We start from the raw sequence: 15,439 nt of genomic DNA, 5'->3' as shown, positions 1-15,439 counted from the left end.
CGGAGGTTGGGCGCACTAGCATGCAGATGTTGGGCGCACTAGCATGCAGATGTTGGACGCACTAGCATGCAGATGTTGGACGCACTAGCATGCAGATGTTGGACGCACTAGCATGCAGATGTTGGCCGCACATGTTTATCTGGATGAGTTTTACTCCCACGTCCCTAAGTGACCCGGGTCACTGCGCTGTGCTCTCCCAGCTCTATTTCGGCTGCAGCCACCCCCTCGTCTCTGCTCACAGATCATCCATTGTAAATCATCTGCAAGATGCATCTGGCCCTGTCAGTCCATTAAAGTGAAGCAGAGTGTGTGTATTGGGACTAAATTCTAAATGTTTACTGCATAAGTACACAAAATGTCAAAAACCAAAGGAAGGCACTTTATATTTCCTAGATATAATATCATAATGGGGACATGATTGATGATGTTATTATAAGAATCAATCTAGAAATAATGAAGACATTCCTCGACATGATTATGATGATAAAATTAAGTCCACTTACTCCCAAAATACACTTTCTCAGAATAGTACTATCATTTAATAATAGTGAATTTATATTCAGTTTCATGTTCAACTGTTATGGTAGCTGCGTTAAACAAGGACATTCTGCGTTATCAAAAAAACCTTCGTGACATAAACCCATCTGATTCAATGTGGGGACAGAGTCACATGTTTAAATTAAGCTGAAACAGCAGACCAAATTCAACCGGCAACATTACATTACATGTTATTTAGCTGACGCTTTTATCCAAGTGACTTCCAATAAGTGCATTTCAACCTTAAGGATACAAACCCGTAAGAAAAAGAAACAAGAAAGTGCAATTTCATCAAATAAGAGCCTGACCTCTTGTAGACGTCCTCAGAGTCCGACCTGCCTCGGCAACAAGGGCTCGTTTGGATTGAAGTGAAAGGAATTTCTAATCAAACAGACGTGTTTTCTCTCCTCCCAGGTCCAGGTGCTGCTGTATTACCTGCAGCATCCTCCAATCTCCTTTGCCGAGCTGAAGCGCAACACGCTCTACTTTTCCACTGATGTTTAAGCTCCACCCACCTCCCTCAGGGCGCCATCTGGAGAGGAGAGCGTGAGAGACTCCATACAAACCCCGGTCCTCGTTGCTCACTCCTTCTGGCTTACCTCTTCTCCCAGCAGGCAGCGAATCTTGACTGTACAGAGCCCGCCCCCCTCTTACCCTCACACGCACATACACACACACACACCCCCCCCCCCCCCCCTCCTGTCTGCACCCCCAACTCACCGTCAACCCCGCCCCGCCCCGCCCAGTCCTGAAAGGAGATGTAGCCCAGCTCGAGGGAGATGGGAAAGGAGATTTTTCAGTCGTCTACTTGTCACATGTCACGTCCCAACGCCAAGAGGACAAGGAATTCTTGGACCCGGTGGGGTAAAGCTCGAGGGGCCACGGGGCCACGGTCCAGAGCGGCGGCCCAGGATCAAACCTGTGTGCGTGTGTCGGTCCCAGAAACCATTGGACTGAGCCTGAGGCTTGTTCTTTATTCCTGATCAGAGGCATTCCAGAATAAATGGCATTTATATGTTTAATAATTCTGTTCAACAGCTGTTCTGTTTCCTTTTTCTGTCATCCTGACGTTGTGCATGTGGTGGAGGAGGCCGGGCGCGTGGTGTGAGCGACACTGTGCTTGTACATGTGTGACCGAGTGTTTGAGGGACCTTGAGACCGTGTTAGAGATGGCTGGGAAGCCTTCCTGCTCAATGAGCCTCTCTGTACTGACAAACAAGAGGGAACCGGCCTCCCCAGTGATTCTCGGCCAAATTGCCCTATTTATTTGAAATATATATGATATTTGTGCCTGTACAGTTCTTTGCAACTAGAGAAATGCTCTAAGCAGTCCGTTTTTTGAAGTTTATTCAGGTAGTGATGTTATTTTTAGCCAGATTTTTTTTTCTCATTCACCTTGAGAAAGAAAAAGGTAAATAGGACGTCTACCAGTTAATGTCGCACACTTTGTAGAGGAGAAAGGGCACTCTGTGACAAGAGGTTTGTTTAGGAGGTAAAAAAGTGGAACATTTATGAAAGATATTTCTCATTGTTCCATTGATTACAAGCCTGTTCCAAGTGTTTTACTGCACCTTCTGTAGACTTGATTTGTGTAGTTGCCCTCATTGCATGTTCAGCTTGTCAAACAGGCCACGTAACACAAAGCCAGGGCCAGAAGGATTTGGACCCGACACCATTCCTGTCAATTTTGCCTCCTTACGCAACCCCAAATGATTTAACGGAAGCGGTAAATAGTTTATCATTTGATGTCCAATGATTTGGAGTTGCGTCAAGAGGCCCAATTCTTCTGTCCCTGACTCGGTTGTCCCTGCGAGGCTCTCGCTACGACGGGCCCAGCTTTCTGCTATCGAGCCTGCGACATATCTTAAAATACTGTAAGCACCGCTAGATGAGTTCTATTTGATATTTTTAATATAATATATTAAAAAAGGAATAAAAAATGTTGTATTTTACCTCTACGGAGAAGGCATTTCAATATACTGTAATAATGAGACTAAATGTCGATGTGAACTTTTTCCCCTTTTTCTTTTTTTTTTAGTAAAATAAAAGTTACCAAACACTCACTCTGTGTGCGTCTGTTTCAATATTACCGTGGAAACGAGGTTTATTTGTCAGTCTACTACAGGGTTGCACAGCACATTTTAGATCGTAGTCCCAATTTGATACATGGGAAAGAAAAAGAATAAAAACCACAATAAAGTTGGATGAAGGAGTCTCACAGCTACAGAACAAAATGTGATCATTGTGACGCTCATCGTCGTGGCTCGGTGGCTTTTTGTCTTTGTCAGCTCCTCTTCTCACCAACATCACGGATGAGCAGCACATGGGGGGCTAACGGTGTTCTGGGTGATCGCTGTGTAAAAACTCATAGACAAAATATTACACCAACTATTTGATATTCATGTTTTATGCATTGTGCGGCTAAAATAACTATTCACACACCACCTTTTCTAAAAAATCTTTTTAAAAGATTTATTAAATAGTTTAAATATTGGACAACAACCCAACTCTTTCTTTCCCCACTTCATAATCCTAAAGGCAATTCTTTGCTGTTTTGTAATGCACAGCTATAATGTACTGTATAATTTACACAAAATCGCTAATACTTCAGAATCACGGCTTCCTTTTTATAATTTTCTTCTCCACATGATTCAACTAACTCACATCATCTAAAACCAAACTATTCGAGATTAAACCACATTTGGGTATTTCAAATTTCAGATCTCGGTATGTTGCACCTCCTGCTGGTTAAACTCCACCACTGCAAAAAATGATATGATGTGTTGACATATTTAGGGCAGCCCCCCAGTCATGTGACCTCTGACCTGGACACAGTAACTGTGCAGGTTAGATACCTTTCATGATTACTATATAGATGTATCCTCTTAATAACTTTATCACAGTATAAATCATTGTGTTTTATTAAAAAGGTCACTGTTTTTCAGGACTGTTGCAAAAACACACAAAAGACGACTTTCTCTCAATGTTTATGCCAAATAAGATGAACATTTGATGGACAGAATGCCCCGAAATGTGTTATAGTTTGTTTTTAATATATATGAATTCTAATATAGAATTAGAAGTCAAACTTGCAGGTGCTATTTTCCCCTCCGGTTGTATCATCTACATCATTGAACCTCCTGATGAATCTGGGTCATATTACTCTTCCAGTAAGACTATGGTCACCTTTTTATGACATTACATCAGTTACGGTTGAAGCTGTCAACTGACAGCTGACTGTCACACAGAGGTTTGTTTTACAGCTTTTTACACCTAGTTATGGATTAGAACTCATGTTTTAGCCAGAGTTCTGAAGACATGGTTGTCTCTAGCGAGTTTATGTCAGTACAAAATGTTAGTGACGATAAGCAGTCCATTTGGGTTGTTTTTCTTGATCCCACATATGAAACCGCGTTCTATTTGATGTACTCATATCTGGGAAAATCAAAATGTTCATCTTTGGAAGAATGTGACCCTCACAGGATGTGGCCACACTGGTGTTCATATCCTTTGACTTAAAATCCACTTTATGACAGTATTGGTGTTAAGAGCATCGGTTTTGGATACGTTTCATGCCAGTAGGGGGCGATAGCAGACCTTTTATTCTTTAGACAAAATGCCACACTTAAGGCCTTATAAGCTTCACAAAGTGTTCATTCTATACTAAATTAACACTTTAAAATATATATATACTTGTGCACATGTGGGCAATACGACTTTGTTGCTTTAAATTCTCTGGCTCACAGCACTAAAAACTCTTTCATTCCCTGCAATGCTGTTTCCAGTTATTTCACATCTGAAAGTCTTGAGAAAGAAATACATTTTTTTTGACGCAGTTTGATTTATCTGAAATGCCCCTGATGTGACACATTCCCCAACAGTATGTTGGTTCATCCTAAAGCATCGAACAACAGGTCCCAGCACATGAGCCTACTGGCACAATACTATTATGTTTATCTCAGTCTATTATTTTATTTGGTCAAGAATAACTACATTTTCCTGGACACTTGTATACTTAAATGACTCAAATGATTTGATGTGGATTAGTCCGGTGGACACATCATACAAATGTTCTCCAGTAACAACAGTAATAAGAACATTGAACACAGAAGCAGGTCCCTCTGCTCACGTCAGGAAATTCTCCTCAGGAAGTTGCTCAAACTGTGATGAAAGAGCAGAGTCTCTTTCCCCACCATTGTTCACGAATAGGAACCCGTCGCATCCACCGAAAACATCAGCCCTGTTTTTATCCTCCACGTGCAGGTAAATACTGACGCGTCCCATTGGTCACAGGTCTGTCCATGGAGTCCTGATAGAGTCACTCTTTTGTGGTTCACCGTAAATAATATTCAATGGCAGCGGAGAACGCAGCGAAGCCTCCACACCCAAGCACCCCGGCTTTCAGGCCAGCTACAGGAGAGAAGGAGCAACGCAAAGTGAGGACAAAAGGAACCTTTCATTTAAAAAACGTCACAGCCAAACCGTCCCGGCTACGTACCGCGGAATCCGATGGCCCCCCCCGTGACACAGCCGCTGTACACGCCGTTCTTCCAGTCAGACTTCCCCCGATGCTGTGGAAGAAAAAGAGAAAGAAAGGTTAGCATTAAGAATGATCAAATCAGAATGATCAACCTTTTCTACATCAACAGTAGCTTTACAAAGTGATCGTTCTTAATGGGATATTGAAACTTAAATACAATATCAACATCTAAGCGCCATCAGACTGTTTAAAACCAGGCTATGAAGCCAAATAAATCAACCCCTGTTACATCACCACTGTGCATTTTTACAACACTGCTCTAAGGTCACTTAGCAAATAAATAATACATTCAATTTACTGATTTCCCAAATATTTGGAGCACAAATCACCTACATGGTCTTTTGGATGCTGTGTTAGCAACATCACAAAATAAAACGTACGAGATAGAAGAACCCATTTTCTTGTAGAGCATCTTAAACCCAAGTCAACATGAATTCTTGTGTGACCTACTGATTCGATGATGCACTCTGTGCAGGAGAACATGGCGCCCACGATGGCAAAGTTCTTGGCGTATGACATCCCCCTCTGGCCCATGTCTTTGAGGACTTCTCGTGCGGAGGGAGTTTTCAGGGGGTCTTTGGGGTCGAAGCCAACATTGGTATCGATGCCTGCAGTGAAAACCCCAAATGCTCCTCCGAGGACAAAACCTGTGGAGAACAAAAACAACAATGTTTACAGGCTGAGAGGAATACAAGATGCTACTCTCCTCTGACGTGAGAAATGCTTCGGCCCTTAAGGTTATTGATCAGGTGTGTGTACAGCACACGTTGAGATAGAGGTACCACTGTATTTCTATCTAAAGAGAATATTGTTGTCTGGCAGTTATTCATGTAAGCAGTACATTAGAGGAACCACATGCTAACGTCCCAAAGTGTCCCCTTCAAATCCACTTCCACATACGCGTTAGAGCTCCGGGCTCCGACACCTGGCGGTTTACCTGAAGCTGGACGGGAAGAGACGCACCGGTACCGATCAGCTGTGATGTCAGCCATTGCTTACCTCCCACACAGGCCAGCACCGACTTGAAGGCGCAGCTCTCCATTCCCCTCTCGATCATCTTCTGCTCGTCGCTTTTAAACGGCATCGGCAGTCCGCCCATGACGCCGGGACTCAGCTCCTTTACGGCCCTCTTGTCCCCGACGAGATGGTCCAGAATGGCGCTGTACTGGATCGGTGGGTTGTCCATGCTCGAAGCCGCCGAAGCTGGACCGTGAAAGTCGGAGGCAGCAGCGTTTGCAGCACCCGTGGAGGCAGCCATGTTTCTCAATGACAGGCGGCGTATTAGGTAAATAGAGTCAAAGACAAACGGCGGCAGATTCGTCACATTGGTAAATCATGCTGATGTCGGAAAATAGAAATAATATAGACACATGTTAAGTTGTCAAAAATATTTAGCAGAATTACTAACTTGGAGGATTTATACATATATAAGCAAAAAAAACTATTTCGCATTATGTATTGTACACGTATCAGCACATTCTACACATCAGAAGCCCTGCAGGAGATTGTACTTTTTATGGAGTTTTTTTGTTGAAACCTAATGGTCATTATTGAGTTTGTGTTGTGTTGTGTTATTGATACACATCTGCTTCTGCATTTCTCCCAAGTTATGTATCTATATTAATAGGGGTATATATAACTACATATTAGGAATACTATCACAGTTGAACTGTTTTTAATTCATCCTATCTCTACAATAAATCCTATTTGGTCCGCTTGAATGCATATAATGTTTCTGTAACAGTGTCAGACTCAGTGGAATGAGTTATTCAATAGAAATTCTACTTTACCAAGAAATTAAAAAAAGACTGCATTACCCAGAAATCTCCGCGCTCACTGCACCAAACTCGCTTCACGCGCTCCACCTACTGGCTCCAGCACGAGCTGCTGGTGACACTTAACGTACTCGTGTGCGCGAGGCGGGCGGCATCGGCGGCGGCATCCTGATCAAACAACGGCAGCGCGACACCGACCAGGTGAGCGTAAGCTAGTGCTCGTTCCCTTTCGGCCACCGGTGTCATTTGCTCGTCTTGTCATCAAATAGCCGAGTTTAAAATGTGTGAACTTGTTTCCGCGGCGGAGCTGTCAGAGAGAGGCGCGCGGTGTCACTTCATGTCAACCTATCGCTGTTCCCTTTCATTTAACGACGGAGGCGGACGTGTCTTTCCTGATGCGTCAATGATGTCAATTTGATAGCCGAAGGACAGGTGGTTTCCCCGCTAACTGAACTTGTCCCAGCATTTCTGTGATGTTCGTTCTAATAAATGGAAGGACTGCGGTGCGCGAGACGCGATGACGCGGCAACGCTCCGGATACTCGTCCTGTATTCTTCTGTTTACTTGTTCACGTCGTCCGGTGTGAAGTCGTGAGTTCAACGGGAACCATCGATCGGTAACGTTCCTCCACATCTGTTTCATAAAACATCCAGTTCTCAATTGTTATACCACCTTAGTAGAATACGTAATGCATCGATAATGTTATCAGCAGATGGTGGCATGTTTTATTTGCTGTCCGATGAGGATGTTGTTTGTTTATCCATCTAACACACCCGTGACGATACCATCCTTCCAAAATGAACAAACTAGAATATGAATTGTTTTGATATTTTCTTTAAATCGTATTGAAAGAATAGGAAGACCATAAGGCTGCTCCAAAGCCCTCCCCATACAGCCAGGAATAGAGTGATGCTGTGGCTTATATTTATTTATTGTTACTTTTTGGCCTAAAGTAATTCAAATTGAAATACAGTGACTCTAAAAACTATTGGAATAGATTTAAAGGTTGCACGTGTAGCCCCCGCAAACCTCTCCCTGAAATTATGGAAAACATAAACTCAATGCCCTGAACCCAAGCGGTTTTACTTGTACAAATATTTACTTCCACCATTCAATATGGATGACTGACTGGATGGTTTTCTTATCGGATCAATATGAACGGTAGCCACAGGCTACTGTTTACCACCTATTCTTTAACAGGATTATCATACTGTGCTTCTTATAATAACGCTGGGTGGGAAATGTATTTACCAAATTAGCAGGACTGCTTAGGGTTTCTTGCGTTTTTTATGTACATTTAAAATTTGCTGCTCCTGGCAAGTTTCCCTTGGAACCGCTTGTGCGCCGCAAGCAGTTTTTCTCCACATGATCATTCAGCCATTTGTTCCTCATTAGATCAGTGCCATGTGAAGCAGTCCAACAAGGCCTTGTTGTTATATTTGAACGGTTGGTTTTCATGTCTTTATTAGGTCCTTAATTATAGCAAACTCTCCTGACTAAGCTCCTGTAGCTTTTGCCACGTAACATTGTATCTGTAACCCAAAGTGTTTCAGAGACATCAGATCCCTGTCCAAATGAGCGACGCTTGACCTTTTTTTATTTTAGTCATGGCTTTGCAGTGATGCAAAATTGGACGTCTCAATAATGACAAGGTCGCCTCGCAATTGAATGCGCGTGTGTTTTTTGGAGGAAACCAAATGGGCAACAAATGACAGCTTTCACTTTCTGTTGCTTTTGATTATGCCAGCATAAAGGAGATCTCAAACACAAGCGGTGCACCGAGTCGTTGATGGTGCGGGCAATGTGAATGTTGTTTGTTGGTAATTATACCCTTTATTTTTCTCATGGTTAACCATCCAAGAAGGGGAAACGGTTGAAGTCTGTCTGGATTGTCCTCAGGATAGGCGGCGCTGGACACAAAAAGCCCCAAAGGAGGCTTATGTTGATGTTATGATGGCCGTTTAGGCACTGGGTAAAGTTATGGAATAACCACTGATATGCCCTGTTGGGTGTCATGTGAAGGGACTCCTGTCTCTTCGGTGTTTGCGATGTGTGGTGTAAGAGGGAAATTACATGAACACATCCGTCAACAATTGATCAATTTCATATTATTTTGATTTCTGATCATTAATGTAGGTAGTAGCATCTGTTGGATGTATATCAACGTGTCCCTGTAGAGCCAAAAACACTGAATCTCCCTCTTTTTTTTTCTCTCTCTCTCATCCACTGCTCAACACATTCCCCAGGCAATTCCTGTCATTGGTTTGCTATTTATAGCCATGGGTTATGTGGGGAGCACCCGTGTCTGTGTTGGTAGAGGCTGTGGCTTGTTTTGTTACACAGAAAATGACACCCAATCATCTCGTGGTATCATTGTTGCTCGATGGGAAGAATTCAGTGTGTGACGCTCTAAAGGAAATTCACGTTCTTCTCCCATTCACGACATGCTGTAAGTGACATGTGAAATGAGTAACGTTGATGGTTTGGTAAACCCAGTTATCGTGACCTTGTCTAGCTGTGGTAAGGAGAGGGAAAGGCAGACACTGCACTGCAGTGAAGTCCGAGGCTCAGATGTTGAATCCACGTAGAGAATAAGTTGGCACCATTATGTGCACCATGTCCGTAATACGTTGACCTGGGTTCACACTAAAGAATGCAGAAAATGCACACTTGCCATACATCCGGTAATATATTCATGGTGATTCTAAATGCTGCCAAGCGCTGCAATCATTTGCCTGTCCAACTATATGGTCTTACTGCTTTATTGAGTCAAAAAAGTTCTTCAAACACACATTACCCCACTGCCCACATTAATGAGGACCCGGGAGGATGCTGAGCCGGACCGATTTGAATCTGTGGGCTGACGTCAATCAGTCCATCAGTGGCTGTGCAGTGTTTCCCTGAAACAATGTGGGGCGACCGTTCTGTGTTTTCAATTCTAGTTGGAGGGGACACCCAAGTAATACACAGGTAGTACATATTCTTCATGGCACATTCACAATTGTTCACGCCTCATGTATGAAATATATAGTTAGTGAGAATTCCTGTTTAGTAATAGCAAGCAGCCTTCGTTAGTTTGAGGCTGAGGCTGGGCTGCCCTCAACCAATTCTGTGTTCATATATTTTATTGGACAGAAAAAAGAGCGGTTAAGTTTGTGGTATACTGGCTATCTCTAAAAACAAACTCATGACCAGATGGTGGATTTCCTGCTGACTGTGTCAGAGCAGAGCAGCTTTGGAAGCATGTGAAAGTGCACACTGTTCTGGTTCATAAAGGGATCAACTTAGCATCAACCATTTCACCTGGCTCGCACTATCAGGTAAAGTCATTAGGAGTATATGGTTAGAGGCACGGTGTCAAATCTAAGACTCAAATATGAATGAGGCCCAGGATGTTGTGTACGGATTAAAAGTGAGTGGTGACTAGATGAGACGTTTAAAGGCCCAGCGTGCTTTTAGATGTGCTACCAGAGAGAGGGGCTGACTGGACACAGCTGACGAACCCTGAGCAACACAACTCTTCAGCGTCATGCTCATACTACAGTGGCAGTAAATGGCCTGTGTTGCTGGAGAACCCTTCTTCTACCCTCCAGTTAGCCTTTTGTAGCTGGGCATGTCGAGGCTCTTGTTCGATAACAGGATTAGTCTTCACCCTCTTCAGCGTGAGGATCTCTGGAAAATACTAATACGGTCAAAAACACATTTTCTCTCTCTTCCAAAACACACTGAGGGGAAAAAAAAAACTTGGTTGAAGAGGTCTGGGTACAGTTGGAGTGGCACGTGCTTCACTGCAGCGCAGGACGCTCTAATTGCGGAGATAAGAGGAGATGGACTGATTGGAGCAGGAATGAGCACCGATCTGGCATTTAGTCCGTTGGATAAATAAGCACACCCCTGTTTCTGTGAATGTGATGCTGCTCAGTACGCTGTCAGTTATTCTGCGTAATGTTTGAACTACGAGCTTTTTGCTCGGGCAAAGACATAGATTCCAACGGATTTCTTTTCTCTTCTAAAATGTCATCTACAGAAAGGGAAGAGAAGGAAGCGATTATTTCCGCCTGAGGGGTGTAATGTACGCTAGATGCATCTGTAAGTTGTGAAAGAAGATTTTGTCCAAGCATCGTCTTCCTCTGGCTCTATCTTCCAGTTCAAGAGCGTCCAGGAAGCCGGCCGCATACTTGACATGCATCACACTCTTACTCCTAGGAATGCTAGAGTTTCTGCAAATGGGTCATCTGGGCCACGAACATGTGGCCCTTTTGAATTCTCCTCTCTCCAAAATAGAACAGGGCCTCGCAGAGATGATAAGACAGATGATTTGGTTTGTTATGTCATCCAGCTAAACAGGATGTGCAAGTGCACCTGCGTGACGTTTTACGCAGAGTTAGGGAGTGTTGGTGTCTTTAAAAGTTTTCAGTCATTGTTGTCTCTCACACAGGTTACATGGGACACACCCACAGCGTTGTGCACATCAAACAGCTCTCAGGCCACACTGTCTGTGTACAGGTGCAGAGCCCAAAGACAGAGGAGGGATTGGTCCTTTCTAGGTTGGACAGTAGCTCTCCTCTCATGGATGCTGTGCTAGTGTTTCTATGGAATCCGCCCACTCGCTGTACATGCAGCCAGCCAGGCAGACAGGAAAGCAGCTGATATTCTGCAGTGTGGCTCTGACTCACTGCGTTAGTCAAGAACTTTGACACTATCAGAGCAGGAAGTCCAGCCCTCGAGGGAGTGCAGCTCTGAGAACGATAAAAGTAGACAAACTATGCAAGAGAACTGTATTTTTATCAACCCCTACTTCTTTATGTCAAGGACATCCATGCACACTCTGTTGTAGTTTCTTATGGGTATACTTGGAATAACCATGAGTCATTTCTGATTATGTTATTTAATTATTTTAGAAAGCATAACATCTATAAAAATGAGGGAATAGTATAGTACATACAATTTGAAATTTAAGTTTGAGTTCAAGATAAGTTGCATAGCCAAACTCGCACAGATAAAAAGTACCCTAACAGGGTTTTGAAGTGTGAATGTTGTATCAAAAAGAGAATCGCACATCCGAGTGTGAACTAACAGGATGTCATAGTCAGCACTTATTTTTTTGGAAGTTTGGAAACCCCTGCTCTAATGGCCCAAAAGCCAAAAAAACGTGATTTAAATCCAGATCTAACGAGACATCACTTTCTTCTCAGGCTCTGCTTTCATCTCATCTCTTCTTGAGCTAAACAATGCAAACTTAAGCAGCTTCCCTCCCTTTCAAATTAAAATGCTGATGCAGAGTGTTTCTGTGTTTTTGGATGGGGTTCTTAGATTTCCCTTTCTAGCAACAATTCACTTCAAAGTCTCCACATGGAAAGGCAGCCGGCACAGAAATCACTAGCCTCAAACACACACACACACACACACACACACCACTTGTTTTAGGTTCAGGGCTTAAATCCCAAGAGTGCAATTGGAACATTGAAAGTCTGTTATATTTGTACAGCTTTGGGTATTGTAGTGCTTTTGGCCCTGCTGATTCTGCTGATATTCAACTACTGCAGAAAATGTCACGCATTTGGGAAGGAGGTTTGCGTGCTGGTTTCAGATCCCTTCAGACCAGAGGGGAAACCCAGAGGGAGAGTAGAGACCATCTCACAGCGGGAAACGCACACTAAACCCACACTCACTTCCTGTTTCACTTTAGCTCAGATAATGGCTTTGCACACACCGTTTCCTCCGACCCAGGTGTTGTACAGATGCTTCAGGGCTGCCAACGTGGTCAGGCGTAATTATGGCAGAATGACGTAGTTTATGACAGTATTTGAATGTGTAACGTGTTATCAGTTAATGTCTCCACCTTCGATCCCTCTAAAGGGACTCGGCACATAACCGTTGGCTTCTTCATTCGTTTGCTCCCTTTCAGGCTTCTACTTGTGCTGAAGCCCGTCTCGCATACGGCTGAAGAGGCTGTCTAATTGTTAAAAAAAACATCAATCAAAGGCCAGGAATTGTTGCTTGACATGAAACATGAATTTGGAATTCTACGGTATCTTTACAATCGAAACTATTTTTTTTTGCACACCTTCTGATTGTATTATGAGAGCACTATTGTCAAGATTCATGGAACAAGCTGTATTTTAAGCCACACACGCACCGTTATTTGGCTGTGTTTTCACATCCTTTGCGATAGTGTTGTGTCTAGGAGAAGCGTGTGACTCAGTGCTTTTTCCTGTGGAGGGAAAAGGAAGAGAACAAGAGGCAGGCAGCTGTCAGTGTGTCTGCTGCCACCTCACCTGGTGCCACATCACTCTATACTCCACCATCTGCCACTTTCACACATAATGATTTGCTATTTCCTTTTTCCTTTCTGCAAATTTCGGGTTTTAATTTAGACATAAGATCCTGGCAGTATGGAAGCTAGTTTCATTCGGCTGTTTTTATGGCTGAGAAATGGTCCAGTTGCTGGAAATTACAAGTCTCTAGTGGTAAGCTTTTCCACCAAGTCCATGTCCTATATTGGGACTGTGGTATTGTTCCTAAGCTATATGGCCACCTACCAATGGAAAAGTGATGTACTGTTGGCTGCACAGGGGACTCCTACAAGTTAGTCGGGATCCCTAGACTTTTTATACAGCACCAACCTCATGGCGGTGGAAAAGTTGTGTTGCGTCCCTTTTGAGTGAAATATCTGAGCAGCTATTGCATGGCTCGCTGAAATCTTTGCCTCTCCACACCTGATAGAAATACGCTTCCCAGGCATGTTTGTTTCAATCCGTAGCCGTCCATAAGGGGCACACTGGAATAGAAAGCACTGTCCCATTTGTATACTGTATCTCTACATTTGAGATACATTTGTTGTCTGAACATTAGCCGTGGTGTAAGACCCACTTGCCAAATGTGACGCTGAACGATCACAGGAAGAGTACAATGTTCTTTCAGAATTTGGTAATATCCCCCAGTCGTAACATTGCAGCATACAGCTTAATTCAAATCCTGCTGGACTTATGTGTCTGCAGCAGCAGGGTGTGAAAGCACGTTCTGAACATTCCTCAATCCTTCGCAGCATCCCTTTTTGAAAAGCCTTTTCTGTGGGGGTGTAGAGGTGTGGTCCAAACGAGTTCCTCAGTTAACCACACTGAAGCTCCACATGCTTCACGGCCTTGACGTGCCATACGTCGTGGGATCCAAAGTAGACCAGTGTTGTACAGCAGGAAATGCAGACCCCTTCACGAGTGATCCACCCTCGCTTTAAGAAGCGTTTCTCAAACAAAGAAGGTCTTTGTCAGTGCTGGTAGCTGTTGTTTGTGCCCAACAGCCCACAGTTGATCGTAAAAAGTCAGCCATAAAGTTGGACATTTCACTGGGGTAATACAAGTACTTGCATTTACATGGTGATTTTTTTTTATTTAAAAACCCAAACCACACACACACACACACACATGGTCCTGTGTTAAATCAAATTATAAGCCAGTGCCCTGAGAACAAAGTGCAGACACCTGCACTTCTAACTCCAGCGGTTTTCGAGTGGTGCGATCGTAAAAGCGCTGTTACCCTCATTCACACAGTGCTTGGCCACAGTAGTCTCAAAGAGCCGTGTGTCTTTCTCAAGAAAAGGTCTGAGAGGAGAAAAACCGGCCCACAACCGAGACGCTGTCCCTCTCGTCCCCCGTCTCTTAGTGAGAGTGAAAGAGGCGGCCGCACAAACGGCACAACTTCCTTATCCGGACCGATGCCGCTGACCCTTCCGATTGGCCCTCGGAGTCTCTCCAAAGAGCTCCGCAGAGGACAACTATTTTGGTGTGTTTTGCTGCGGGCTCGCTGGCAGAAGAGAGGCTGTAGCACAGCGTTCAGTAACACGTGAGCCAACTGCACCACTGTTTGGTGTCACAGAAAATTCTAACAAAAAAAAAAACAATCTGTCATCACCCTCCTTCTCATTACTCACCTTTTTAAGCACGTCGACAATATGGGGAATATAGTGTTTTATGTTCCATCATTGTTGTACAGCTTCAAAAGGATGATGTTGTCTGTTTGGGCTCAAAGATATCAGTGAAGGTTTTGTATAGGAGTCATTTTATATTAGAAGTTGGAAAGAAGAACATCTGCTAGTGATGCCACAAGCATCCTGCATCCTTTTTTTGTTTTCACAATGCTGTCAGGAGTACATAAGATGTATTCGTTTAATCGCTGGATTGAAATGTTCAACCTCAGATATGCTTGTGTTGTTTTTGTCCGAATGCTTGACTCTTTTCAAACTTATTCTCTATCAATAGAACAGGATTCATTGTATTAATTGATGCTGAGCAGTGCTGTCACACCTGAGGGCCCTTTGTCCGATTAAGGCAGCAGGTCTTTCAGCAATATCTCTGCAGTTTGTTTCCTCCCATGACAACCATTTATGCGGAAGTTAAAAAAAAAAAATCAGTGGCAGGATGTTTGTACTTGTATGCGGTTCCTGGTGATGGGAGGAAGCGTTTCATTCTCTTCTGCTCCATTTTGTACACAAACACAGGGACTGAATAATTGACGAGCAGTTCACATGTCCTGCACCGCACCCGGGGAACCGGCTTCAAGGGCAGAGAACGGTCAGGACGGGTCGGCT

The 15,439-nt window shown here is 43.6% G+C and overlaps 3 protein-coding genes across 12 annotated transcripts in view; 2 read left to right on the top strand and 1 right to left on the bottom strand.

Moving 5' to 3' along the window:
• abr (ABR activator of RhoGEF and GTPase) overlaps positions 1-2,600 on the top strand; it is an 82,776-nt gene extending 80,176 nt beyond the window's left edge. For all 7 annotated transcript variants that reach the window (XM_037466625.2, XM_037466628.2, XM_037466627.2 and 4 more), the window contains one exon: positions 952-2,600. In XM_037466625.2, coding sequence (XP_037322522.1) covers positions 952-1,041 — 90 coding nt within the window. In that variant the 3' untranslated portion in view covers positions 1,042-2,600. The remainder of the gene's footprint in view (positions 1-951) is intronic.
• Positions 2,601-2,639: 39 nt separating this feature from the next.
• On the bottom strand, positions 2,640-6,457 carry timm22 (translocase of inner mitochondrial membrane 22 homolog (yeast)). Its single transcript, XM_037466647.2, has 4 exons — positions 6,077-6,457; positions 5,528-5,724; positions 5,036-5,108; positions 2,640-4,947 (listed from the first exon to the last, which is right to left on the bottom strand). Exons 1-4 carry the CDS (start codon positions 6,333-6,335, stop codon positions 4,871-4,873), a joined length of 606 nt encoding a protein of 201 aa, XP_037322544.2. The 5' UTR covers positions 6,336-6,457; the 3' UTR covers positions 2,640-4,870.
• A 476-nt stretch (positions 6,458-6,933) lies between these two features.
• The window catches only part of specc1 (sperm antigen with calponin homology and coiled-coil domains 1), a 96,397-nt gene continuing 87,891 nt past the window's right edge, over positions 6,934-15,439 (top strand). For 2 of the 4 annotated variants that reach the window (XR_009942549.1, XM_062558247.1), the window contains exon 1: positions 6,935-7,053. The gene's annotated coding sequence lies outside the window, so the exon portion shown is untranslated. The other 2 variants (XM_062558245.1, XM_062558246.1) reach the window with 2 other exon arrangements.

Source organism: Pungitius pungitius, chromosome 16, assembly GCF_949316345.1.
Source record: "Pungitius pungitius chromosome 16, fPunPun2.1, whole genome shotgun sequence".
Classification (NCBI taxonomy): Eukaryota; Metazoa; Chordata; class Actinopteri; order Perciformes; family Gasterosteidae; genus Pungitius; species Pungitius pungitius.
This window is presented reverse-complemented; position numbering and strand designations above follow the sequence as displayed.

What these genes read in the sequence shown, in the direction of transcription:
- timm22 (XM_037466647.2), bottom strand. Translation starts at nt 6,335, where the DNA reads ATGGCTGCCTCCACGGGTGCTGCAAACGCTGCTGCCTCCGACTTTCAC. An exon ending in GGTGCTGGCCTGTGTGGGAG is followed by an intron (nt 5,725 to 6,076) that starts GTAAGCAATGGC and finishes TGTTCTCCACAG; the next exon opens with GTTTTGTCCTCGGAGGAGCA. An exon ending in GGGGGCCATCGGATTCCGCG is followed by an intron (nt 4,948 to 5,035) that starts GTACGTAGCCGG and finishes TCTCTCCTGTAG; the next exon opens with CTGGCCTGAAAGCCGGGGTG.